The 23,454-nt window shown below is 61.8% G+C and overlaps 3 protein-coding genes across 4 annotated transcripts; 2 read left to right on the top strand and 1 right to left on the bottom strand.

Annotated features, from left to right (window-relative positions):
• The first annotated feature begins 536 nt into the window (after window positions 1–536).
• Window positions 537–12,813, top strand: LOC132217639 (protein C19orf12 homolog). 2 transcript variants are annotated; one of them, XM_059668152.1, is made up of 3 exons: window positions 537–665; window positions 11,698–11,876; window positions 12,512–12,813. In XM_059668152.1, the coding sequence occupies exons 2-3, from the start codon at window positions 11,714–11,716 to the stop codon at window positions 12,775–12,777; spliced, it is 429 nt and encodes a 142-aa protein (XP_059524135.1). In that variant the 5' UTR covers window positions 537–665; window positions 11,698–11,713; the 3' UTR covers window positions 12,778–12,813. The 2 variants fall into 2 exon arrangements, with proteins under 2 accessions (XP_059524135.1, XP_059524136.1); XM_059668153.1 differs by lacking the exon at window positions 537–665 and adding an exon at window positions 8,347–8,519.
• LOC132217641 (protein C19orf12 homolog) lies at window positions 1,261–2,579 on the top strand. The gene is made up of 2 exons (XM_059668155.1): window positions 1,261–1,615; window positions 2,317–2,579. The coding sequence occupies exons 1-2, from the start codon at window positions 1,417–1,419 to the stop codon at window positions 2,577–2,579; spliced, it is 462 nt and encodes a 153-aa protein (XP_059524138.1). The 5' UTR covers window positions 1,261–1,416.
• A 2,643-nt stretch (window positions 12,814–15,456) lies between the features above and the next one.
• PLEKHF1 (pleckstrin homology and FYVE domain containing 1) lies at window positions 15,457–21,375 on the bottom strand. Its single transcript, XM_059668151.1, has 2 exons — window positions 21,317–21,375; window positions 15,457–17,586 (listed from the first exon to the last, which is right to left on the bottom strand). Exon 2 carries the CDS (start codon window positions 17,575–17,577, stop codon window positions 16,717–16,719), a length of 861 nt encoding a protein of 286 aa, XP_059524134.1. The 5' UTR covers window positions 17,578–17,586; window positions 21,317–21,375; the 3' UTR covers window positions 15,457–16,716.
• Window positions 21,376–23,454: the final 2,079 nt, after the last annotated feature.

The following is a 23,454-nucleotide window of genomic DNA, read 5'->3' as shown; positions in this document are numbered from 1 at the left end:
CTTCCCGTGCACTGGGGGGGGGAGGGGGGCGGGGCGGGGCGTTGAGAGTGAACCAGTGATCTTTCTGTCAAAGAAAGGAGCTCGCGCCGAAACCGGTTTGGCTCAGTGGATAGAGCATCGGCCTGCGGACTGAAAGGTCCCGGGTTCGATTCTGGTCAGGGGCATGTACCTGGGTTGCAGGCACTTCCCCAGTGGGGGATGTGCAGAAGGCAGCTGATCGATGTTTCTCTCTCATCGATGTTTCTGACTCTCTATCTCTCTCCCTTCCTCTCTGTAAGAAATCAATAAAATATATTTAAAAAAAAAAAAAAAAGAAAGAAAGGAGCTCGCTGCCCTCTTATGCTCTGCTATTTTTGATATGACCTTCAGACTCTCAGGGGGCGCCACCTTAGGCTCCGCCTCACCCTCCCCTTCCTCGGAATTAGCCAATTGCCCATTAATGGGAAAACCAGCTCTGAGCCCTGACCAACCAAGTCAGAGTTCAGAGTGAGGGGCGGGCAGACCCGCAGCAGGAAATGAAACCAAAAGGGAATACCTGTTCCCTGTGCCCTGGCCCAGGGTTCCAGCTGGAGGAGCACCCTTCCCGCAGGCGGCCATCTGCTGTGCTGGTCCAGTTCCGAGTGTTTGTCTCAGTCTGACGACATTGTTGGCAGCATTTCCAACAGGTGGGTGAGGGGGGTCCTACCGTCCAAGTGCTCACCCCAAAAAGCCTTCCCCCCACCCCACTCCACAGAGGGGCCGCCTCTCAGCCTCGCCCAGGCCAGGCTTCCCAGAAGGCCCTCCCCCCCAGAAAGAACAGGAATAAGGAAAATAAACAACAGCTCACAGCTCACAGGCACAGCGGTACGCAGTGCAAGTGTTACCCCCCTCAATCCTCACTCAAGCCACTGGGAGGGCCCCCTCCATCTTGGAGTCCCTGCCCAGGGTCCCAGCAGAGGGACTGGGAAGCCACGCTCTAAACTATCCACGGGCGGCTGCGGGCTGCTCTTCTCTATTTGTTTATTTTAAAAAAATATTCCCACTGATTTCTGAGAGGAAGGGAGAGGGAGAGAGAGAGAGAAATATCAGTGAGGAGAGAGAATCATGGATCAGCTGCCTCCTGCACGCCCCACATTGAGGATCTAGCGGGCAATCTGGGCCTGTGCCCTGACCGGGAATCAAACCCTGACCTCCTGGTTCAAAGGTCGACGCTCAGCCCCTGATCCACACCCGCCGGGCCTGTTTGCTTATTGACGACCGGCAGCCCCGCTTTCTCGGTGACAGGGGACTTGTCACGTGACGGTGCTGTCCTCTCGCCCACGGCAGAGCTGGGGTCCTCCTGGAGCAGGGGGTCCGCCCTGGACACTGGGAAGAGCGAGCTTTGGGTGGGAGCTGACGCGTGGGAACCCTCCCTCCCGCAGGCCCGTGAAACCCGAGATGCCCCTGAGGGTGGAGGAGGCCAGGAAGCCACCTGAGAAGTCCCTGTCCATGGCGGATGTCCTGAAGCTGCTGAGCTGCCTCTGGGAGCTGAAGGAGGTGAAGGTGACCATCAAGCACACGTGTCAGGGCACCCTGCTCACCGCCACCATGGCAATGTTTGGGGGCCTGGTCGGGGGCCCAGCAGGAGTGGCCGTTGGTGAGTGCAGTGCCCCGTGGGGTGGGGGATGAAGTCCTAGGTCCTCACAGGAGCCTGTCACCCGCGTGAGGGTCTGGCAAGCTGAGTCTGAGACTCGGCCTTTGTGCACAGACGTGTCCGGTGGGACACACGTGTCTGTGTCTCAGAAGCGCAGGGCGCCCTCCTGTGGCTCCTGCCTGCGGACTGGAAGGCGCCCTGCCCCGGGGTGTGCCTGTGTCCCCTGGGCAGGCCCGGTCCTGTCTTCACTGCAGGGTCAGGAGGGAGCTGGGATTCCAGGCCTCTGGCCGCTCACGTTAGCTGTTCAGAGAGCGCCCGGCCCCGCTCCAGACCCCGGTCCCCGGTCCCCAGTCCCTGGTCCCCAGTCCCCGGTCCCCAGTCTGTGCAGGAGAAGCGCCCACAGTCACCCACGTGCACCTGTCCCTGGTCTCACCCCCGCTCCTGTCTGGCGACCAGTTTCTGCCAATGGGGGAGGTTGGTTGTTTCCCATGGTCCTTGGAGGTCGGGTGAATTGCTCCCTCTAGTCTGGGAGCAGGAGGTTCCCGGGTGACCCCACCTCAGCTGTGACCTGGATCATGGGCTGTGGCCTGAATCATGGGCTGGGTCCTGAGCCCTGGGCTGCCACCTAAATCCTGTGACGAGCTCCCAGCGAGCTCCGAGCCGGCACTGTGAACACCCGACTCACCAAATCTCCTGTCCCCCAGGGAGCGCTGTCGGGGGGCTCCTAGGGGCCTGGATGACCAGCGGGCAGTTTAAGTCGGTCCCTCAGATCCTCAAGGAGCTGCCGCCCGCCGAGCAGGAGAAGCTGCGCAGCGAGGTCACGGCCATCGTCAGGCACCTGGACTGGAAGGATGTCAAGGGGCTGAGCAAGCAGGTCAAGGACAGCCCGGCCCTGCAGCAGCAGCTGTGGGTGCCGGTCAAGGACTGCCTCAGAAAGGTGGAGGCCACCGTGCAGAACTGCGGCTAGGCTGGGGGGGGGGGGGGGCGGGGAGGGGGGGGGGGCTGTGCTGGGTCCTGTTCTGGAAAGTGAAGGTTAAAGAGAATAAAACGGGGCTGAGAGGAACTCCCGGTGCTGAGCGGATCCCTGGCGGAGAGCCTGCAGCCCCGAGCCCCGCCCAGCGCAGGGACCGGAGGACCCCGGGCCGGGGAGGGACGCGGGGCGCAGCCTGAGCTCAGCCGAACCCCGAGCAGCCGCCATCGCTGCCGCGTCTCCCCCTGCGCTCTGCGCGGGCTCCTGTCTGGGGCTCAGCCCGGCGGCACCCGGGCGCCTGAAGCAAAAGCTTGTGGATGCATCACAGCCGGTGTCATAGGAGCCCCACCCGGCCCACTCGGAACCTTCCAGAAAGAGCTCTCAGAGCCGCTGTGGGCGCGGCCGTGGGGAGCTGGCGCCCGGCAGAGGCGCCTGTGGCTGACGCGGGGACAGGTTCTGCGTCCACTCTCCTGGCACGGAGGCAGAGGGCTCAGCCGCTCGGCTGTGAGGGTGACTGCTGTCCGGGCGCCCCTGGCAGGACGGAGACCCTCCGGGCCCAGGGTCTCGGGGCCTGGCCGCCGGCCCTGCTGGATTCATGCGGCCCCCGGAGAGCGCCCCCTGCCCCCCTCGTCCCTTCCCAGGGACCTCATGGGGGGGGAGGGGTGGGCACCAAGGGCACCAGCCCAGCAGCCCGGCCTGACTCCCCCTCCGGGTCCCGCTGGTGAGGCCGCTGCTGCAGGAAGAGGGGCTCCTGGTGAAGTGGGGGGTCAGGACGACCTCGAAGAAGTGACCGCCCTCAGGTCCCCACACACTGTCCTGCCTTCAGACCCGCAGCTCCCCGTCTGCAGAGCCCACACGGTTTCTGAACAGCCTTTCCCTCCGATTCCTGGAAAGATCTCTGACCCAGGAGGCGTGCCCACCCAACGCCAGGGACAAAGGAAGGCAGGGGGTGGCTGACTATAAAATGGAAGGAAGCTGGGCATTCCCTGCCTGAGGCCACCTTTCCAAGCTGCTCACCTCCCAGAGCCTCCAGGGGGCGCTGCTCCGCCTCCCTCGGAGTGTGTGTGTGCATGGGGGGTGCCATCCTGACTAGGATGGTCTGACCCCGCCCCTCCATGTGCACAGAAAACTGGAGGGTGGCCGAAACCAGTTTGGCTCACTGGATAGAGCTTTGGTCTGTGGACTGAAGGGTCCCAGGTTCGATTCCGGTCAAGGGCATGTACCTTGGTTGCGGGCACATCCCCAGTAGGAGATGTGCAGGAGGCAGCTGATCGATGTTTCTCTCTCATCGATGTTTCTAGCTCTCTATCTCTCTCCCTTCCTCTCTGTAAAAAAAATCAATAAAATATATATATATATATTTTTAAAAAAAAAAAGAAGACTGGAGGGTGGATAGAACCCCAGGTGCCTCAGGAAGGACGGAGCCTTTGGTCTCACAGACACTGCCCTCCAGCAGCCTGGGCCCAGGGTGGCCGCCTGCCTCCATCACTCTGTGCTGCTCCAGGGCTGGGCAGGGTGGCCCATCTGGATGGTTCTACTCAGACAAGGTGACGGGGTTACTCACGTGGGGTGGCCCTCTGCCAGGCCCAGGGGCACAGGGGTCAGAGGTCCCACACCAATGGCCACTGAAGCCACCCCCCCACCCCACTCAGCCAGCCTGCCTTTCCTCTGGGAAACAGTGTGGGGAGGAGAGGGCCCCACCTCTGACCCCGGGGGCTGGAGGCCCCACGTGTACTGAGCCGTCGCCCATGACAAGCCGGGTCCTGGGAGGCTGGCAGTGGCTTAGGGCCCAGAGCCCCCCTCGGCAATGAAGGTACTTACCTGGCCCCCCTCAGGCGTGCTCAGCGCCTGGGCTTATTTCCTTGTAAAAGACCTTCACTTATTTATTTTTGAAAAGCCCCCCCCCCTCCAAGGCTGGTACAAATCAGGTACAAGCATAAGAGGGCTCCCTCCTCCGCTGCCCCCTGCCCCGCCCCTCTTGTCAATCAATGTCGTGTGCATCCACTCGGTTTAAACATGGTCTTTGAAAATGATTCATTTCCCTTTATTTGTCAACTAGAGGCCTGGTGCATGAAATTCGTGCACAGGAGTGGGGGGGCCGGGGAGGTTGGGGCGTCTCTCAGCCTGGCCTGCACCCTCTCCAATCAGGGAACCCCTCGGGGCTGCTGGCACCTAACCGCTCACCTGCCTGTTGGCCTGATCCCCTAACTGCTCTCCCCTGATGGTCTGATCCCCTAACTGCTCTCCCCTGATGGTCTGATCCCCTAACTGCTCTCCCCTGTCTGCCTGATCGCCTCTAACTGCCTCTGCCTCAGCCCTGCCACCATGGCTTTGTCTGGAAGGACGTCCGGAAGGTCGTCCGGAAGATGTTCAGTCTAATTAGCATATTACCTTTGTATTAGTGTAGATGCCACCTTGTCCTAAAAATGCAGGTTGGTAGCAGGTTTTCCTATCCTGGAAGGGGAGCCCGCAGTAGCATCCTGGGTTCCGACCAGGGCTTAAGCACTCGTGCTTTATCTCAGCAGATGAGATTCCTAGAAGACTCTTGGATGTACCTTGGACATGTCTATCCATTTTGCCAAATCATCCTCCAAAAATGTTGAACCACTTTAAACTCCCACCAGCACCCCTGCGTGTGCCCTCTGTCCCACTTTGATGCCAGCATCATTGATTTCCCCCTAGAAGCTTCCCTCCCCTCAGCCGGGACTGCTTGGCACTTGAGCCAAACTCACTGTTCAGCCCGGGACTTGATTTCCCGAGATAGAATTATGGAGGAGGAAACGTAGTTTTCCTCTACCCTTCTGAGTTCTTAGCGGAGGCCCTTGTAATGGAAGACAGATCACCAAGAGAAAACTAAAGTTCATTAACATGTGTACCTCGTGTATATGTGGGAGAGCCCAGGGAAAAATGAGTAACTCCCCAAGGTGGCTTAGAATCCAGATTTAAATACCTTCTTCCTAGGGAGAGGGGACGGCAGATGTAGGCCTCTTGGAGGAGAGTACATGATTTCTAGGGAAGATGAATGGGGGTGCGGGAGATAGTTTGTAACAAAGTTTGGGTGTGATGTCAACTTCTAGTCTCCTGTCCTGTGACAGGAGTCAGTCTTCACTGGCTGATGGCACTTTTCCCACCGAGGGAACCTTTTGGGGGGTCCGGTTTTAGGCAGAAAAGGAGACTTCAGTGAAAGCCTCTCCTTGCATTTGCTGTTTTTCAAGCACCTGCAGGTCAATATCGTCAATATAACAACACGGCATATGTGAGGTGGCCTGTTCTCTGACCTTCAGAATAAACCCAACAAAAGCTTGTTTCCTCTCTTAGATCATTTGCCAGAGTAGCGTTATTCCCTGGAGGCAGTATTCTGACCAGGCCTTCCTGGGAGTGGTCCTAACATACCCTGTGCTTGTAGAAAGGTGTGGGCCATGTCACCAGATAAATCAGGGTCAGTTTTCTCATCTTGTGGAAAGGGAGATGAAGTTATGATAGTTTATCTCCCTTTCCACCGGTTTCCTGCCGACTTGTGTCTGTTGCAGCCCCAGTGGCCCCAGCGCCTCTGCGGCCTTGGGGCTTGGGGTTGCTGGGGGCCGGGCCCCCCTGCGGGCTGTGTCTCTGCTCCTCCATCCCGGCGGCAGTGCTGACCAAGCAGGCCCAGAGGCCCTCCACCAGCGGGTTGGGGCAGAAGGCCTGCGTCATCGCCAGGCTTTGCTCCGCCGCTTGGAGCCTACGTAAGCAAATTAACTGCCATTGGATTAATTTGCATACTCTCCTGATTGGCTGGTTAGCATAGCGAAGGTACGGTCAATTTACATGTTTCTCTATGATTAGGTAAGATGCTGATTGCCGAAGACTTGGAAAAACACAGGCGAGTATATATACTAAAAAGTGCTACCGATTCCAGCACTCAGACAACCACCATGAAACGTGGTGTATTTTGTGCACATCTGGTAATGCCATGTGTGTGAGTGTGTGTGTGTGTGTGTGTGTGTGTGTGTGTGTTTCTATCGCGTTTGCATCCTTGCTGTTTAGGCCACATTGAACCGTTTCACGGATGAACACTGGGGCTGTGACTCGGAATTCCGCCCACGTGTGTGGCGGCTGTAACATTCCTTGGCTCTTAGCTGCCCCTGCCCGCTGTGGCTGCCTGGGGGTAGGAGTGGGGTCCTTAGAATCCTAAATGCTGCCGGGGCATTTTTGTGTTAATATCCCCTGTATTTTGCCTCATGATGGATGGTCTTTAGGGAGGTCCCTCAAAGTGAAGTTGCTGGGTGAAGAAGTGGCCGTTTAAAATATATACATTTTTATTGATTTCAGAGAGGAAGGGAGAGGGAGAAACATCTATGATGAGAGACAATCATGGACCGGCGGCCTCCTGCACGCCCCCCACTGGGGATCCAGCCTGCAACCCAGGTCTGTGCCCTGACCGGGAATCGAACCCTGACCTCCTGGTTCATAGGTCAGTGCTCAACCACTGAGCCACACCAGCTGGGCCATTTTGGCATTTTAAGAATGTGGGTCATTTAAAGCTGGATACAGGGCATCGCTGTGGCAGCCGGAGGGGCAGGATAAGCTAAGAAAGAACTGTGGGCAGACGAGGCCCGTGCTCCCCCGGGGCCTGCCTTCCTGTTGTCAGCGCTGGAACTTTCTGGAGCTGGATCCTCGAGGTGGGGGTGGGGTGGGGGCGGGGTGGGAGCCACCAGGAGATGGATTCTGGGAGGGCACCCCATTTGTCTTCAGTAAGTTGCCCCTCACCCCCTGACCTGTCTGCCCAGAGCCCTCTGTCCAGGCAAAACCAGTCAGGACCAGTTTGTGTGGCCCAGCGAGTCCCAGGCTTGTACACAAACCAGTTGTTGTTGGATGCACCTCTGACCCCCCTCCTCCCTCTCCCTTCCCGCACATACCTGGCCAGGTCCCAGCGGCTCCCCTGGCATCTGCCCACCTCCCCATGACCTTAGCTTCACACCCTGTGTGCCAGGACCTGGGGGTTTTCTTGGTAAAAACAGCAGCCCCGCCTCCTCCTGCCTCCCCACCCCCATCCCCCAGCTGACCGGGTGGCCTCTTCTGTTTGCTGTTCTCATGAGAAAATGAACCTCCCTCTCTCCCTCCCTCCCTCCCTGCACTGAGGGAGGACAGCTCTGAGCCCTGGGAGAGGGCTGTGGGCACCTGGAAGAGGGGTGTGGGCACCCTCCCAGCAGGGAGCGGGACCAGCCCTCAGGGGCAGACTTTCTGGTGGGAGGCGTTTCCTAGAAAGAGAACCGAGCAGGTCATTTCTGATGCCACGTGCTGGCCGCCAGGAGGAAGGCTGACGTGCCTGGCTGGACTGGGTGGTGCCAGGCAGGATGGGGGAGACAGTCACCTGGCACCCCCTGCACCCTGTGGGGGAGCCAGCCCTGCACAGGCAGGAGGGGAGCATGTCTGGGCCCAGGGAACAGCTCAGGGACCCTCAGAGGCCGTGGAGGGAGGAGGGTGAGGTCAGGTCAGAGGGGCCACGGGGCCTGTCACAGCCCACAGCCAGGAGGAGGAGTTGGGGTGTCTCCCCGTGCACTGGGGGGGGGGGGCGGGGGGTGAGAGTGAACCAGTGATCTTTCTGTCAAAGAAAGGAGGTCACTGCCACCTTAGGCTCTGCCTTTTCTGATATGACCTTCAGACTCTCAGGGGGCCGCCAACTTAGGCTCCGCCTCACCCTCCCCTTCCTCGGAATTAGCCAATTGCCCATTAATGGGAAAACCAGCTCTGAGCCCTGACCAACCAAGTCAGAGTTCAGAGTGAGGGGCGGGCAGACCCGCAGCAGGAAATGAAACCAAAAGGGAATACCTGTTCCCTGTGCCGTGGCCCAGGGTTCCAGCTGGAGGAGCACCCTTCCCGCAGGCGGCCATCTGCTGTGCTGGTCCAGTTCCGAGTGTTTGTCTCATTCCTGCCACATCGGTGACAGCATTCTGACAGGTGGGTGAGGCGGGTGTGGGCGAGGGGGGTCCTACTGTCCAAGTGCTCTCCTCCCCACCAATCCCCCCTCACCCCCCGATCCTACCCCAGCCTCACCCAGCCCTGGGCTTCCCAGAAGGCGCCCCCCCCCCAGAAAGAAGAGGAATCTATCTACGTAAAAGGCTAATGAGCTAAGGGTCCATCCAGGTAATGACGTCAGGTAGCAACGCCCGGCTTCCTCTCCCTAGCAACCACTAGCCTCCTTGCAGTTTCTTCAGCCCAGGCACACGGCTTGCTTTATAGCCAGGTGCCAACATTTCACACTTGAACCAAATGTCTGTGAGGCGTTTTCCGCTGCTCATCTCATTTGATCCTCACAGAAGTCCTGGAGTAGGCAGATAGGAGACTCGGTGGAATCCTATTTTCTTTCATTAGCCAGAAAACGGAGATTTAGAAAGCTTAGAAACTTGACCCAACTGAAAAGCAGTAAGAAATGGTGGACCTTGAAAATGACTTCAGGCTTTCTCACTGCACAGAATATAGTCAGACACGGCTGCAGTTAAATATCTTACCCTCTGTCCTCCCTGCGTGATCTACCATAATGATCTGCTTTGTGTTGATATTTACTGCTGTGTTACTGACAAATACATGAAAGAGAAGTTGGGGTGCTTCACTGGACTGGAAAAAGTTTAGCTACATCAGAAAGCAGGTCTAATTAAGCAAGTTTATTATTCGTGTGCAGGTACGGTTCCTAGGCCTGGCCTGCAATCAGGGCCACTTCCCTGGCTGCCCACAGCTGGCCCTGCCCACCACTGCCACCCACTCCTGGTTCCCCTTTTGCCATCGGGTGATTGATGACTGACAGCCAGGGGAAGGGATTGAGAGGTTGGCTGTTCCCGCCCTCTCACCACCCCTGCCCCTGTCATGGGTTGACCTCTGTGTGTGGGGCCTGGTGCCACCCACATCCCCTGACACCCAGCCCCGGTTCCCTGTTCGCCATCAGGTGATCGGAGCCTGCTGGCCGGGGAAAGGGACCATAAGGTAGTCAGTGTGTCTCATACTGCCTGGTCCAGCGGTCATTCTGATCCATCTTCCTTTAGGGTCAATTTGCATATTACCCTCTTATTATATAGGAATAGAGGCCTAGTACACAGGTGGGGGCCGGCTGGCTGCCCTGTTGGGGGCCCCGGGCCTGGGTGGTGGGTCCCCACTGGGGGGCACAGCCAGGCAGGACAAGGAGCTGCAGGGGCTTTGCAGGCCGGCCACACCCCCATCAGGGTGGGGTTCCCATGGGGGGTGGGGCCAGCCTGGGCAAGGGGCTGCAGTGTTCTGGTCTCTGGTTGTTCTGGTCATGATGCAATTACCGTTGCTGGCTTTTTATATCTATAGATAATAAAAATCCAATATGCTAAGTGTCTGGTCGACGGGTCGTCTATTCAACCAATCATAGTGTAATATGCTAATGATATGCTAAGGCTGCTGAAACGCTTGCTATGACGTGTATTGACCACCAGGGGGCAGATGCTCTGACCAGCAGGTTAGCTTGCTGCTGGGGTCTGGCTGATTGGGACTTAGTGAGATAGGTCAGACATGCCCTTGAGCCCTCCTGTGGTCCCTCCCAAGCTGGCCAACCTCCCGTGTCCCTCCCTGGCCCCAATTGTACATTGGTGGGGTCCCTCGGTCTGGCCTGCACCCTCTCACAATCCGGAACACCTTGGGGGATGTTGGAGAGCCAGTTTGGGCCCAATCCTGCAGGACAGGCGGAGGGACCACAATGGTACACAAATTTGTGCACTGGGCCTCTAGTCCTATCTAATAAGGAGGGAATATGCTAATTGACTGCCCCACTCTCAAAGATGGCGGTGCCCACAGCCACAAGATGGTGGCGCCCAGACCCCTCAGGCCCCCAGCTGCCCAGGGCCACCCGAGGCTCAGGTAGCCAGGTTCAGCTGAGGCTTGCGCTGCCGGCAGTGGCAGCAGCAGTGGTGTGATGGTGGTTCGCCTTCCCCTGATCACCAGGTTGCCTCCCCCCCTGAGGGCTCCCAGAGTGTGAGAGGGGGCAGGCTGGGCTGAGCGAGCCCCCTCCAGTGCATGAATTTTCATGCACCTGGTCTCTAGTCTACATTATAAAAACCCATTGGCCCTAACGCCATAACAACCAAAGACCGGTCACCAGGAGGCTGTGTGCATGGCAAGGTGCGCACGGGTGGGCAGGACTGCGTGCGCGGCAAGGCGCGGGTGGTTGGGTGGAAACTCGACTCTGGGTCCCACAGTGCCAGTGGGACTCGGGGGAGTCCTGTGGCATGGTGAGGTCTGGGGTCCCGGGTCTCGCGCTATTTCTTGCGCTGGGTAACTATTAGATATATAAAAGGCTAAGTTGACTCAGGCATGCGCGATACCTATAAAAGTGTCTCTGGCACCAATTGCACGAGTGTGTTTCCATCTGTCATTGTCAATCGTGAATTTGGTTGACACTTTTTTATGGAGCAAGGGCGAATAGCAATATCACAATATTTTTTCTAATTAATTTCCTTTCAATGTGCACAATCCGTGCACCGGGCCACTAGTAAGGAAAATAAACCACAGGTACTGCCCACTGTGAGCTCACAGCTCACGGGCACAGGGCACAGCGGGACGCGCATTGCAAGTGTTACCTCCCTTAATCCTCACTGAAGCCATTGGGAGGCCCCCCTCAATCCTTGGAGTCACTGCCTAGGGTCCCAGCGGAGTGACTGGGAAGCCCAGCTCTAAACTACCTGAGGGCAGCTACAGGCTGCTCTTCTCTATCTATTCATTTATTTTTTAAAATATATTCCCACTGATTTCAGAGTGGAAAGGAAAGGGGGAGAGAGAGAGAGAAACATCAATGATGAAAGGGAATCATGAATCAGCTGCCTCCTGCACACCCCACACTGGAGATGGAGCCTGCAACCCAGGCATGTGCCCTGACCGGGGATGGAACCCTGAACTACTGGTTCATAGGTCAAAACTCAACCCCTGAGCCACGAAGGCCGGGCCTGTTTGCTTATTGACTACCAGCAGCCCCACTTTCTCGGTGACAGAGGACTTGTCACGTGACGGTGCTGTCCTTTCACCCACGGCAGAGCTGGGGTCCTCCTGTAACTGGGGGTCCACCCTGGACACTGGGACAAGCGAGCTTTGGGTGGGAGCTGACACGTGGGAACCCTCCCTCCCGCAGGCCGGCAAGGTGTGCGATGTACCTAACGGAGGAGGACGCCGTGAGCCTGCTGTGCTCCCTCTCGGAGGCGAAGAAGATGAAGGCGGCCGTCAAGTACCGGAAGCGACGAGCCATGGGGTTCGCCAGCACCGGGGCCTTACTCGGGTCCCTGGTCGGGGGCCCGCCGGGACTGGCCGTTGGTGAGTGCAGTGCCCCGTCGGGTGGGGGACAGAGGCCCCGGGTCCCCAGGGGCCTCACAGGAGCCTGCGACCCGCATGAGGGGCTGGCGAGCTGAGCCTGAGACTCGGCCTTTGTGCACAGACGTGTCCGGTGGGACACACGTGTCTGTGTCTCAGAAGCACAGGGCGCCCTCCTGTGGCTCCTGCCTGCGGACTGGAAGGCGCCCTGCCCCGGGGTGTGCCTGTGTCCCCTGGGCAGGCCCGTTCCTGTCTTCACTGCAGGGTCAGCAGGGAGCTGGGATTCCAGGCCTCTGGCCGTTCACGTTAGCTGTTCAGAGAGCGCCCGGCCCTGCTCCGGTCCCCAGTCCCTGGTCCCCAGTCCCCAGTCTGTGCATGAGAAGCGCCCACAGTCACCCACATGCACCTGCCCCTGGTCTCACCCGGCTCCCCTTTGGGGACCAGTTTCTGCCAATGGGGGAGGTTGGTTGCTTCCCATGATCCCTTGGGGGTTGGGTGAGTTGCTCCCTCTAGTCTGGGAGCAGGAGGTTTCTAGGGGACCCCACCATGGACTGTGGCCTGAATCGTGGGGAGGAGCTCCCAGCGAGCCCCGAGCCGGCATGGTGAACAGCCCGCCTAACGAAATTCCTGTTTTCCAGGGAGCGTTCTCGGGGGGCTCGCAGGGGCCTTGGTGTGGAGCACGAAGTTTAAGCCGGTCAGTCAGATCCTCAAGGAGCTGCCGCCTGCCGAGAAGAAGAAGCTCTGCAGCCACGTCGTGGCCAAAATCGGGAGCCTGCAGTGGACGGACGTGGAGCACCTGACCAAGCTGGTCATGGAAAGCGAGGCCCTGCAGGAGCAGCTGCTGAAGCTGCTGGAGAGCTACATCACCAAGGAGCTGAGGACCACAGTGCAGTGCGGAGACTAGGCTCGGGGGGCACCTAACCTGGGGAGGCCTGCGGGAGGGGGGGGCGGGGAGGGGGGGGGCTGTGCTGGGTCCTGTTCTGGAAAGTGAAGGTTAAAGAGAATAAAACGGGGCTGAGAGGAACTCCCGGTGCTGAGCGGATCCCTGGCGGAGAGCCTGCAGCCCCGAGCCCCGCCCAGCGCAGGGACCGGAGGACCCCGGGCCGGGGAGGGACGCGGGGCGCAGCCTGAGCTCAGCCGAACCCCGAGCAGCCGCCATCGCTGCCGCGTCTCCCCCTGCGCTCTGCGCGGGCTCCTGTCTGGGGCTCAGCCCGGCGGCACCCGGGCGCCTGAAGCAAAAGCTTGTGGATGCATCACAGCCGGTGTCATAGGAGCCCCACCCGGCCCACTCGGAACCTTCCAGAAAGAGCTCTCAGAGCCGCCGTGGGCGCGGCCGTGGGGAGCTGGCGCCCGGCCGAGGCGCCTGTGGCTGACGCGGGGACAGGTTCTGCGTCCACTCTCCTGGCACGGAGGCAGAGGGCTCAGCCGCTCGGTTGTGAGGGTGACTGCTGTCCGGGCGCCCCTGGCAGGACGGGGACCCCCGGGGCCCAGGGACTCAGGGCTTGGCCGCCGGCCCTGCTGGAATCATGCGGCCCCCGGAGAGCGCCCCCTGCCCCCCTCGTCCCTTCCCAGGGACCTCATGGGGGGGGGGGGGCACCAAGGGCACCAGCCCAGCAGCCCGGCCTGACTCCCCCTCCCGGTCCCGCTGGTAAGGCTGCTGCTGCAGGAAGAGGGGCTCCTGGTGAAGTGGGGGGTCAGGACGACCTCGAAGAAGTGACCGCCCTCAGGTCCCCACACACTGTCCTGCCTTCAGACCCGCAGCTCCCCGTCTGCAGAGCCCACACGGTTTCTGAACAGCCTTCCCCTCCGATTCCTGGAAAGATCTCTGACCCGGAGGCGTGCCCACCCAACGCCAGGGACAAAGGAAGGCAGGGGGTGGCTGACTTTAAACAGGGAGGGAAGCTGGGCATTTCCTGCCTGAGGCCACCTTTCCAGGTTGCTCTGCCTCCTAGAGCCTCCAGGGGGCGCTGCTCCACCTCCCAGTGCCACCAGGGTGTGTTGCTCTGCCTCCCTCTGAGAGTGTGTGTGTGTGTTTCCATCGCGTTAGCATCCTTGCTGTTTAGGCCACTGTGAACCGTTTCACAGATGAACACTGGGGCTGTGACTCGGAATTCCCGCCCACGTGTGTAGTGGCTGTAACATTCCTTGGCTCTTAGCTGGCCCCCGAGCGGTGCGGCTGCCTGGGGGTACGAGGGGGGTCCTTAGAATCCTAAATGCTGCCGGGGCATTTTTGTGTTAATATCCCCTGTATTTTGTCTCATGATGGATGGTCTTTAGGGAGGTCCCTTAAAGTGAAGCTGCTGGGTGAAGAAGTGGCCGTTTAAAATATATACATTTTTATTGATTTCAGAGAGGAAGGGAGAGGGAGAAACATCAGTGATGAGAGACAATCATGGATCGGCTGCCTCCTGCACGCCCCACACTGGGGATGGAGCCCACAAACCCGGGCCTGTGCCCTGACCGGGAATCAAACCCTGACCTCCTGGTTCATTGGTCGATGCTCAACCACTGAGCCGCGCCGGCTGGGCCATTTTGGCATTTTAAGAATGTGGGTCATTTAAAGCTGGATACAGGGCATCGCTGTGGCAGCTGGAGGGGCAGGATAAGCTAAGAAAGAACTGCGGGCAGACGAGGCCCCCGCTCCCCCTGCCGCCTGGGCGCCCTGGGCAGGCCGGGTCTGGGAAAGCCTCCTGCTGGAGTGGGAGCCCCTGGCAGGGCCCGCAGCGCAGGCTCCAGGGACTGGAACTTCCCCTGCTTTTTGCCCAGAGAGTCTGGCTCTGTCCGCCCACCCTGTGCTCCCGGGGCCTGCCTTTCTGCTGTCAGCGCTGGAACATTCTGGATCTGGCTCCTCGAGGTGGGGGTGGGGGTGTGGGTGGGGGAGCCAGCAGGAGGTGGATTCTGGGAGGGACTCAGAACATGGCCCTGGTCCCTGCCCAGCTGCCTGCAGACCTCGCTCCTGCCCCAATGAACGCTGCCCTGGACCAGGGACCAGGCGGGGGAGGGGCTGAGACAGGAGGCTGTGGCTGGGACTGCGCACCCCGCACCCCTTGCCCAGCACCAGGCAGGGTGAAGGGACTGGCTGCCTGGCCTCATTGCTGGGAGGGCACCCCATGTGGCTTCAGGAAGTTACCCCTCACCCCCTGACCTGTCTGCCCAGAGCCCTCTGTCCAGGCAAAACCAGCCAGGACCAGTTTGTGTGGCCCAGCAAGGCCCAGGCTTGTACACAAACCAGTCGTTGTTGGATGCACCTCTGCCACCTCCCCGCCCCCCGAAAACACAAACCTGGTCTGGTGCCTCTGCCCCGTGAGGAAGTCCTCACAGTTCCTGGGAACCTCGCTCTTTAACCTCCTGCACCCGAGCTCCCCCCGCCCCCCCCCCCCCCCCATGGCTGCCTGTGAACAGTAGGCTCAGCCTTGCTGCCTAGAGCCAGGCACCACCTGCTGAGTCAGGGTCAGACTCTAGGGCAGCGGTTCTCAACCTGTGGGTCACGACCCCTTTGGCGGCCGTACGACCCTTTCACAGGGGTCGCCTAAGACCATCCTGCATATCAGATATTTACATGACGATTCATCACAGTAGCAACATGACAGTGATGAAGTAGCAAGGAAAATAACTTTATGGTTGGGTCACCACATGAAGAACTGTATTTAAAGGGCCGGAAGGTTGAGAACCGCTGCTCTAGGCGGACCTTTGAGACTCAGCCAGAGAGGCCTTGTTTCGCAGGGACGGGAACCTGATGGTGGGGTCTCGGGCACCGCGCCTGCCTCTCCCGGCCCTACGGCACCCCTCCAGATGGCAGTGAGCCCGCCCTGCCACAGTGCCAGGCGGCAGAAGCACCCACCGGAGACGGCCGGAAAGGGCCCAGGGCTCCGGGGCCAGGCGGGCATCCGGCTGCTGACCCCACACACACTCGCTGCACCGGGGCCTCCCCATCTACAGGCCCCACCGCGGGGGCCCGGGCCCAGCTGGACGCGCGGCTCCTGCTGCCTCAGGCTGCCCGCCGCTCGGGGACTCAGCACATGACCCGCTGCAGGTGCCGGGGCCCTGGCGGGCGGGTGCGTGCGTGGCAACCACCCCGACCGGTGGGAACCCCTGAGCCCACGGCTGCCCTGGTCCCTGGCCTGGTGCAGGGTGGACTGCCACCCCAGCACAGGGTCAGCCTCTGGTGGGCACAGCCCGGGGGACACCTGGCCTTTCGATCACAGCCGCCGTGAGCTTCCTCTTTATCAGGAGTCAGCCTGGTGAGGCTTCTGTTCCAGAAGTCAGTCCCCACAGGAAACAGGGCTTCCCCGGCCACAGGAGGGATCCCTGGGGGACCGCCAACACCGGGACAGTGCGAGGCGCAGCCTGGGCAGGCTGCCCTGCACCCGGAGCTCAGGCTGCGGCCCCAGCCTGGTGGGCACCGCCCGACAGAGCCCAGCTGACGGGAAGGCGGGCACCAGCCAGGGGCGTGGGCAGGCCTGGTTCCTGAGCCACATGGTCCCTGTGGGCGTTCTGGTTGCGGGTCCTGTGCTGCAGATCACGGCCTCTGAGAAGCAGGACTCGCTGTCCCATGAGGCGCCGGGGCCTGTCTCTCAGGCAGCACAGCTCTCAGGGCTGAGCAATGGCCTTCGGCCCAGGAGGCCTGTGCGTGGGGTTTGCTACCTGGAGAGAGAACCAAAGCGGACAGATGCCCATGTGCAGAGGAGGGTCTGGGGGTCGGGAGGGCCCGTGGCTCTCCCACCGCCACCCACCAGCCCAGGACGGGTCCTGGGGGCGCCGGGCAGCTTCGGGGGCTCTGCACCCTCAGGAGAGGAGGGTGTCCACGCGGATGCAGAAGTGACTGGGGCCCGACCGGCCGCCGTCAGCTGTGGAAGGAGGACCAGGAGACCCCGGAGTCGTAGAATCTGACGCGGCTGGGCCAGTCGCCCTCCCCGCCGCCCTCCTTGTCCTCGTCCGAGTCATCATCGTCCTCATCCCCACTGGACACCCCGCAGCCGGCCCCAGCCCCGGAAGGGGACCCCGCGCCCGGGCCCCCCTCTCCTCCCTCCGCCCCCTCCCCCTCCCCCTCCCCCTGGCGCCTCTGGGCGGCCAGCTGGCGGTAGCAGAGGCCGCAGACACGCTGGGGCTTGGGCGCCAGGCGCGGCAGCAGGACGCGGGCGCGGGAGCAGTCCCCGCAGACCACGAAGCCGCACTGGCGGCAGTGGTGGCGCCGCGTGAGCGCCGAGAAGCGGGTGTGCGTGCAGCGCATGCAGATGTCCGTGGCCTTGTCGGGCACCCAGGGCGCCGCGTGCTCCGTGCTGGGCGCGCGGCCCGAGGCCCGCAGCTGCCGCCGCACGCCCTCCTCGATGTGGCCCATCCACTCCTGGCGCTCCGAGGCCGAGGCGGCCGACACCACGAAGGACTTGCGGGCCGTGCGGATCAGCCAGCGGTGCCGCGCCTGCCGCGTCTCGGGCAGCGGCTCCAGCGTCACCTCCTCCAGCGGGATGACGCGCTGGGCGCGGTAGCGGCGCCCGCTGAGCACGATGCTGCCGTAGACCAGGATGTCGCTGAAGAGGAAGAAGACGCGCGGCTGGGCCCTCTTGCGGCACTCCTTGGTCAGCACGCCCTCGCCCAGCAGCACGCGGCCCGGCAGCGCCAGCGGCTGCCCCGACGCCCCGAAGCAGCGCTCCACCTCGGCGATGCGCCGGCGGTTGATCTCCGTGTGCGCCAGCTGCTCCACCATCGTCCCGGGCTGCGGAGGGCGCACAGGCGTCAGCGGGCGGCCCCAGGGCGGGACCCCACTGCCCAGCCCAGCCCGTCTCCAACCCCCTCCTGCCCAGAGGCCCACCCTGAGACAAGGAGTCACTGGGAGGTGAGGGGTCCCCCGGGGAGGGGCGTGTGCGGAGCCAGGGATGGGGAGGCCGCAGGAAAGATGGTGACATGGAGAGCATCACGGGAGGCAAAATAAGCCGGTCAGAGGGCAGTGAGGATCACATGAGCTCACTCCTATGTGAAGTCTAAGGGACGATGGCCCGGTGGGCGTGGCTCAGTGGCTGAGCATCGACCTATAGGCCAGGAAGTCACAGGATCGGTGTTTCTGGGTCAGCACCTCGTGGTTCCCCCGCCACCACCTGTGAGAAGTGGGGCAGGGCCCTTCGGGGAGGCGGGTGCACTGCACAAGGGGCTCAGCCCTAGTCACCGAGCACTGGCCTCCCGTCCGCAAGCCTCCTGAGAGGCGCCCACAGCACCTTCTGTACGAGCGGCTGTTTAGGCGTCTGACCGGGCCGTGTGCCGCATGCAGACCTCACTGGTGCTGGGGATAGCCCTGCTGGGACCATCGCTGACCCTGCCCTGGGCGCCACCCCAGGGCCTTTAGGCTGAGCTGGGGCCCTGGGATGGAGGGAGGGCTCCTGGGAGGAGCTCAGAGAGCAGCAGAGGGAGACACACAGGCAGTGACCTCAGTCCCCACAGCGAGGACCACGGCGACCCTGGCAGCGGGTGGCGGTGAGACGGCGGGTCCCACACATGGGATGGCGTCTGCAGCTGCACCTGCTCCCGACCTCTCGGCTCAGCAGGACGGACACCAAGCGCTGAGGAGCCCAGCCAGCGGGCTCAGTGGTTGGACATCGACCTAGGAACCCGGAGGTCAGGGTTCGAGTCCCAGTCAGGGCACAGACCCGGGTGCAGGCTCCATCCCCAGTGTGGGGCGTGCAGGAGGCAGTCGGTCCATGGTTCTCTCTCATCATTGATGTTTCTCTCTCTCTCTCTCTTCCTCTCCTTTCCTCTCTGAAAGCAATAAAAACATATTTTTGGGGAAAAGTCAGGGGAGAGTGGCCTGGGTGGGCAGGGGGGCAGGGCACTGATGGAACAGGAAGAGGGGAGCAGGCAGGCCCTTGTCTGCACTATTTTATTTCTTTTATTTAAAAAGCGCAGCAGCAAACGAGATGACATCCCGCCAGCGGATGTGGGAAGTGGGGACGTGCCCAGCTCGTCTCTCTGTCTAAATGTAAGTCTCAGAGGCCAGCTCACAGGACCCTGTGTGGGTGCAGAGCGCTGAGCTCTCCTGGTCGGGGCGCCACAGGCCTGGCATGGGCACCGGCAGGGGCCTGGGCCACTCTTGCCAGGCACACTCCTGGGTCAGGCGCCAGGCTGACGGGTGGGAACCAGGCTGCAGCCAAGGACCGAGACCTGTGACCCCACAGCTGAGGGGGTCGGGCCCGGGGCTGAGAAGAGCCAGAGCGGCCCTGTGGGTGGGTGAGCTCCGGGGCTGGCTTGCAGGTCCCCCCTGACCAGAGGGCCCGTGGGCGTGGCCTGGAGGAAGTGAGCACAGGGCCTGGCCAGGTCCCAGCGGCTCCCCTGGCATCCGCCCACCTCCCCATGACCTGAGCTTCACACCCTGTGTGACAGGACCTGGAGGTTTTTCTTGGTAAAAACAGCAGCCCCGCCTCCTCCTGCCTCCCCACCCCCAACCCCCAGCTGATGGGGAGGCCTCTACTGTTTGCTGTTCTCACCAGAAAATTAACCTCCCTCCCTCCCTCCCTCCCTCCCTCCCTCCCTCCCTCCCTCCCTCTGTCCCTCTCTCCCTCCACTGAGGGAGGACAGCTCTGAGCCCCTGGCAGAGGGGTGTGGGCACCTTCCCAGCAGGGTGTGGGGACCAGGTCTCAGAGGCAGACTTTCTGGTGGGGTGGCGTTTGCTAGAAAGAGAACCAAGCAGGTCCTTTCTGATGCCGTGTGCTGGCTGCCAGGAGGAACGCTGACGTGCCCGGCAGGGCTGGGTGGTGCCAGGCAGGATCGGGGACAGTCACCTGGCACCCCCCTGCACCCTGTGGGGGAGCCAGCCCTGCACAGGCCGGAGGGAAGCACGTTCTGGGCCCAGGGAAGGGCTCGGGGACCCTCGGAGGCCGTGGAGGGAGGAGGGTGAGGTCAGGTCAGAGGGGCCACGGGGCCTGTCACAGCCCACAGCCAGGATGAGGAGTTGGGGTGCTCTCCCAGGGCACTGGGGGTTGTTGGGGGATTAAGGGGTGTGGCTAGGGTGGTGCTACTGACCAAGCGCTCTGCCCAACGCAGAGGGGCCGCCTCTCAGCCATCGCCCTGCCCCGGGCTTCCCAGAAGGCTCTCCCCCCCCGCCCCCCCCCCCCCCCCAAAGAACAGGAATGAGGAAAATAAACCACAGCTCACAGGGCACAGGGCACAGCGGGACGTGCATTACAAGTGTTATCTCCCTCAATCCTCACTCAAGCCCACTGGGCCCCCCTCTATCCTCGCGTCCCTGCCCAGGGTCCCAGCGGAGGGACCGGAAAGCCCAGCTCTGAACTACCAGCGGGCGGCTGCGGGCTGCTCTTCTTTATTTATTTAAAAAAAATATTCCCACTGATTTCAGACAGGAAGGGAGAGGGAGAGAGAGAAACAGCAATGATGAGAGAGGATCCCTGACCTCCTGCACGCCCCACACTGGGTGGGAATGGAACCCACAGCCCAGGCCTGTGCCCTGCCTGGGATTCGAACCCGTGGCCTCCTGGTTCACAGGTCGATGCTCAACCAGTGAGCCACACCAGCCAGGCTGACGGCTGCTCTTGACCAAAACCAGAATCAGATCCTCACCCCCTCCCTGACCTCCCAGGTCATGGGGCCGCTGGGGGCAGGCGGGGTCGGGCAGGTCCTTCAGCTCAGCTGGGCCGCCTCCCCTCTGGTCTTGGCAGCCCCAGGGCTGACGTGTGCGGGACACGCTGAGGTCAGTCACCGCTGGGCCTGCAGACCCCAGTGGGAATCGCTGCCAGGAACACCCCTCCCCCAAGTGGAAACGAGGCGGCAAGAGCGGCCCCGCCCCCCTCCCTGCGAGCCGCTTGGCTCCGACTCCGGACACTGGCCTCGCCGGCAAGTGTGGGCGATGGGCCTCCATCCCCCTGCACGGGCCGGCGGGAGAGGGAGGGGGGGAATCGGCGGGTCCCAGGTGGCAGGAGCGGCCTCACTGCCTTCCGTGAAATGGGCGCCCCTCCCCCCCAAGCCACAGACTCCGCGGGTCAGAGGGCAGGCGGCTCCACAATGAGGGGCCGGGAGGCCCGGGCCGCCACGCACCGCCACTCCCTCCGCCGGGGCAGCGGCGCCCCTTCTCCAGACCCCACGGACCCCTGTCCGTAGGCCCCGATGGCGGGGGAGGCCAGGTCTCTCCCAACAACACCCCGGACAGCGGGCGCCCCAGAGCCCCCTCCGTCCCCACGTCGCGCACCCCGAGGACTCCGCCTCGGCCCCGCGCCCCTTCTCCTGTCCCCCCCCCCCCTCTCCGCGGAGCCCCTAAGCCCCCACCCCGCCGCCAGCCAGGAGCGCCTGCTCCGCGCCTCCGCTGCGGGCCAGAGTCCGAGCCGCCCTGGCCGCGCACCCACGGGACCCGGCGGTGTGGGGCGCGTGGGCAGCGGCCGGGGCACTGCCCTGCCCCGGGGGGCGCTCACCTCTCCGCCCCTGCCCCTGCCAGGGCGGGCGCTCACCTCTCCGCCTGGACCCCCGCGCGCCGCACTCCGCCCGCGTCCCGCTCGCACCGCCGCTGCCCGGCCCCGCCCCGCCCCGCCCCGCCCACGCCGCGGCCGGACTCTCCGGACACGCCCCCCCGGCGGCTCCGCCAATCGGAGGCCTGGCGCGCGGCGGGGGGCGGGGCCTGGGCGCCCAGCCCGCAGAGCCGAGTCCTGAGCGATGTGCGCGGGCCGGAGTGGCCGAGCTGAGTGCGTGGGTCGTGCGCCCGGCGGCCGGGCCTGGGCGGGGGCGTCCTGCTGGCCGCTGACGTGGTCATCTCCGCTAGAGGTTAATAATCACTTTAACAAATCAGCAGCATTTTCTCTATTTTTTATTAATTTTTAAATCTATTTTTATTGATTTCAGAGAGGAAGGGAGAGGGAGGGAGAGAAAGGAACATCAATGATGAGAACCCTTGATGGCTGCCTCCTGCGCGCCCCATACTGGGGATGGGGCTGCACCGCGGCCAATGCTCTGATGGGTGACCTGGTTCAGAGGTCGACGCTCAACCACTGGGCCACACCGCCTGGCGCATTTGATCTACTTTAAACCTTTTACAGCGGAAATTGTCAAACATGCACAGAAGGTCAGTCATGGTGCCCAACTCCAATCCAGGCAGAGCTGTGCCCGCAGACAGGGGTGGTTTCCCGGCCACTGCCGCCCCCACAGAGCCCCGTGGGTCCTCTCGCTCAGTTTACCCACTGACGCCCCTGCAGTTCAGGAAGCCTGTGGGTTTATGGGTCCTGATGGGGCAGCCAGGCCTCCATATAGAGGGGGAGACAGCCCCCAGGATCCCAGAGGCCGAGGCGTAAGCTCAGAGGTCAGCTGGGGACATGGCGACTCTGGGAAATGCCATCCCAGCTGTACACACTTTTTATGCCGAGGGCACAGCTATGTAGCTCGCTACCAAAGCACCCTGCCTGGCACCCAGCACTGTGCCAGGCCCAGAGCAGGTATCTGGAGAAGGAGGTGTTTCCATGGTTCTGGAAAACTGGGGAAGTCAGGAGACCCCAACAAGCCTCCTCTCACTGTTGCTCAGGGGTCCACTAGGACCTCTGTCTCCTCATCTGCCCTTCCTCCCAGCTGTGCTGTTCTGGATGGAGCTCCGGAGAAGGCCCTGGAGGCAGTGCAGACTCCGTCATGCAGCTGCCTGTCCCTCCCCATGGGGCCCGTGTGGTCGGAGGAGACCTGGGCGGAGGGCCATGCTCCTCCAAGAAGAGGAAAAACTCGTGACTCACGGAGGGGGCAGAAGCTGAGTCAGCCCGGCCACAAGCTGTGGAAAAAGCGAGGGCTCCCTGAGGATTTTTCTGCTCCTTCCTGGCTGTGGGGCTCAGGGCTCAGGGTGTCGGGATTGGGAACAAAAAGAAAGCTGGGAAAAAACATAATGAAAAGGAAACAGCCGTGTGTTTGAGCCAGGAGCACGCACACGGCTCAGTCACACCAGAGGGCGGGGGCTGCTTCACCACTTTAGACAGAAGGCCCCTGAGGTGTCCCCAGGTCCCTTCTCCTTTTTTTAATATATTTTTATTGCTGTCAGAGAGGAAGGGAGAGGGAGAGACAGTAACATTGATGAGAGAGAATCATGGATCAGCTGCCTCCTGCCCCGCCCCCCCCCCCCCCCCCCCCCCGCACTAGGGATCGAGCCTGCAACCCCAGGCATGCGCCCCAACCAGGAATCCAACTGTGACCTCCTTGTTCATAGGTCAATGCTCAACCACTGAGCCAAGCCCAGACAGCTGGATTGGTGCTCCCATCTCCCCCAGCCTCGGGGCGGCTCCCTCCCTCCCTCCTGCCAGCCAGCAGCCGGGAGCTGACTGTGGGGAAGACGTGGTGGGGTTGCTGGTCGCTCCTGGGAGCAATCATCTCATCACACTGGGCTGAGCTGAGGCTCATCTGGACTGAATTGGGGGTGGTTTCATGAGGCAGCGCCAGGCGCCAGGCCCCAGCAAGTCTTAGTGCTTCATTAAACATCAATTCCCGAGTCACTTATTTTGTTGTTTTGTATTATTTTTATTGTATTTTTTGTGCCGCACAGAGGTGAGGGAGGAGCTGAGACTCACAGCTCGGCTGGGGGCAGGCCCCTGGGGGCAGACAATGGATGCAAACCCTTCTGCAG

This window comes from Myotis daubentonii, chromosome 15 (genome assembly GCF_963259705.1).
Source record: "Myotis daubentonii chromosome 15, mMyoDau2.1, whole genome shotgun sequence".
Lineage (NCBI taxonomy): Eukaryota > Metazoa > Chordata > Mammalia > Chiroptera > Vespertilionidae > Myotis > Myotis daubentonii.
Note: the sequence above shows the minus strand (reverse complement) of the source record. Positions and strands in the feature narration are given on the sequence as shown.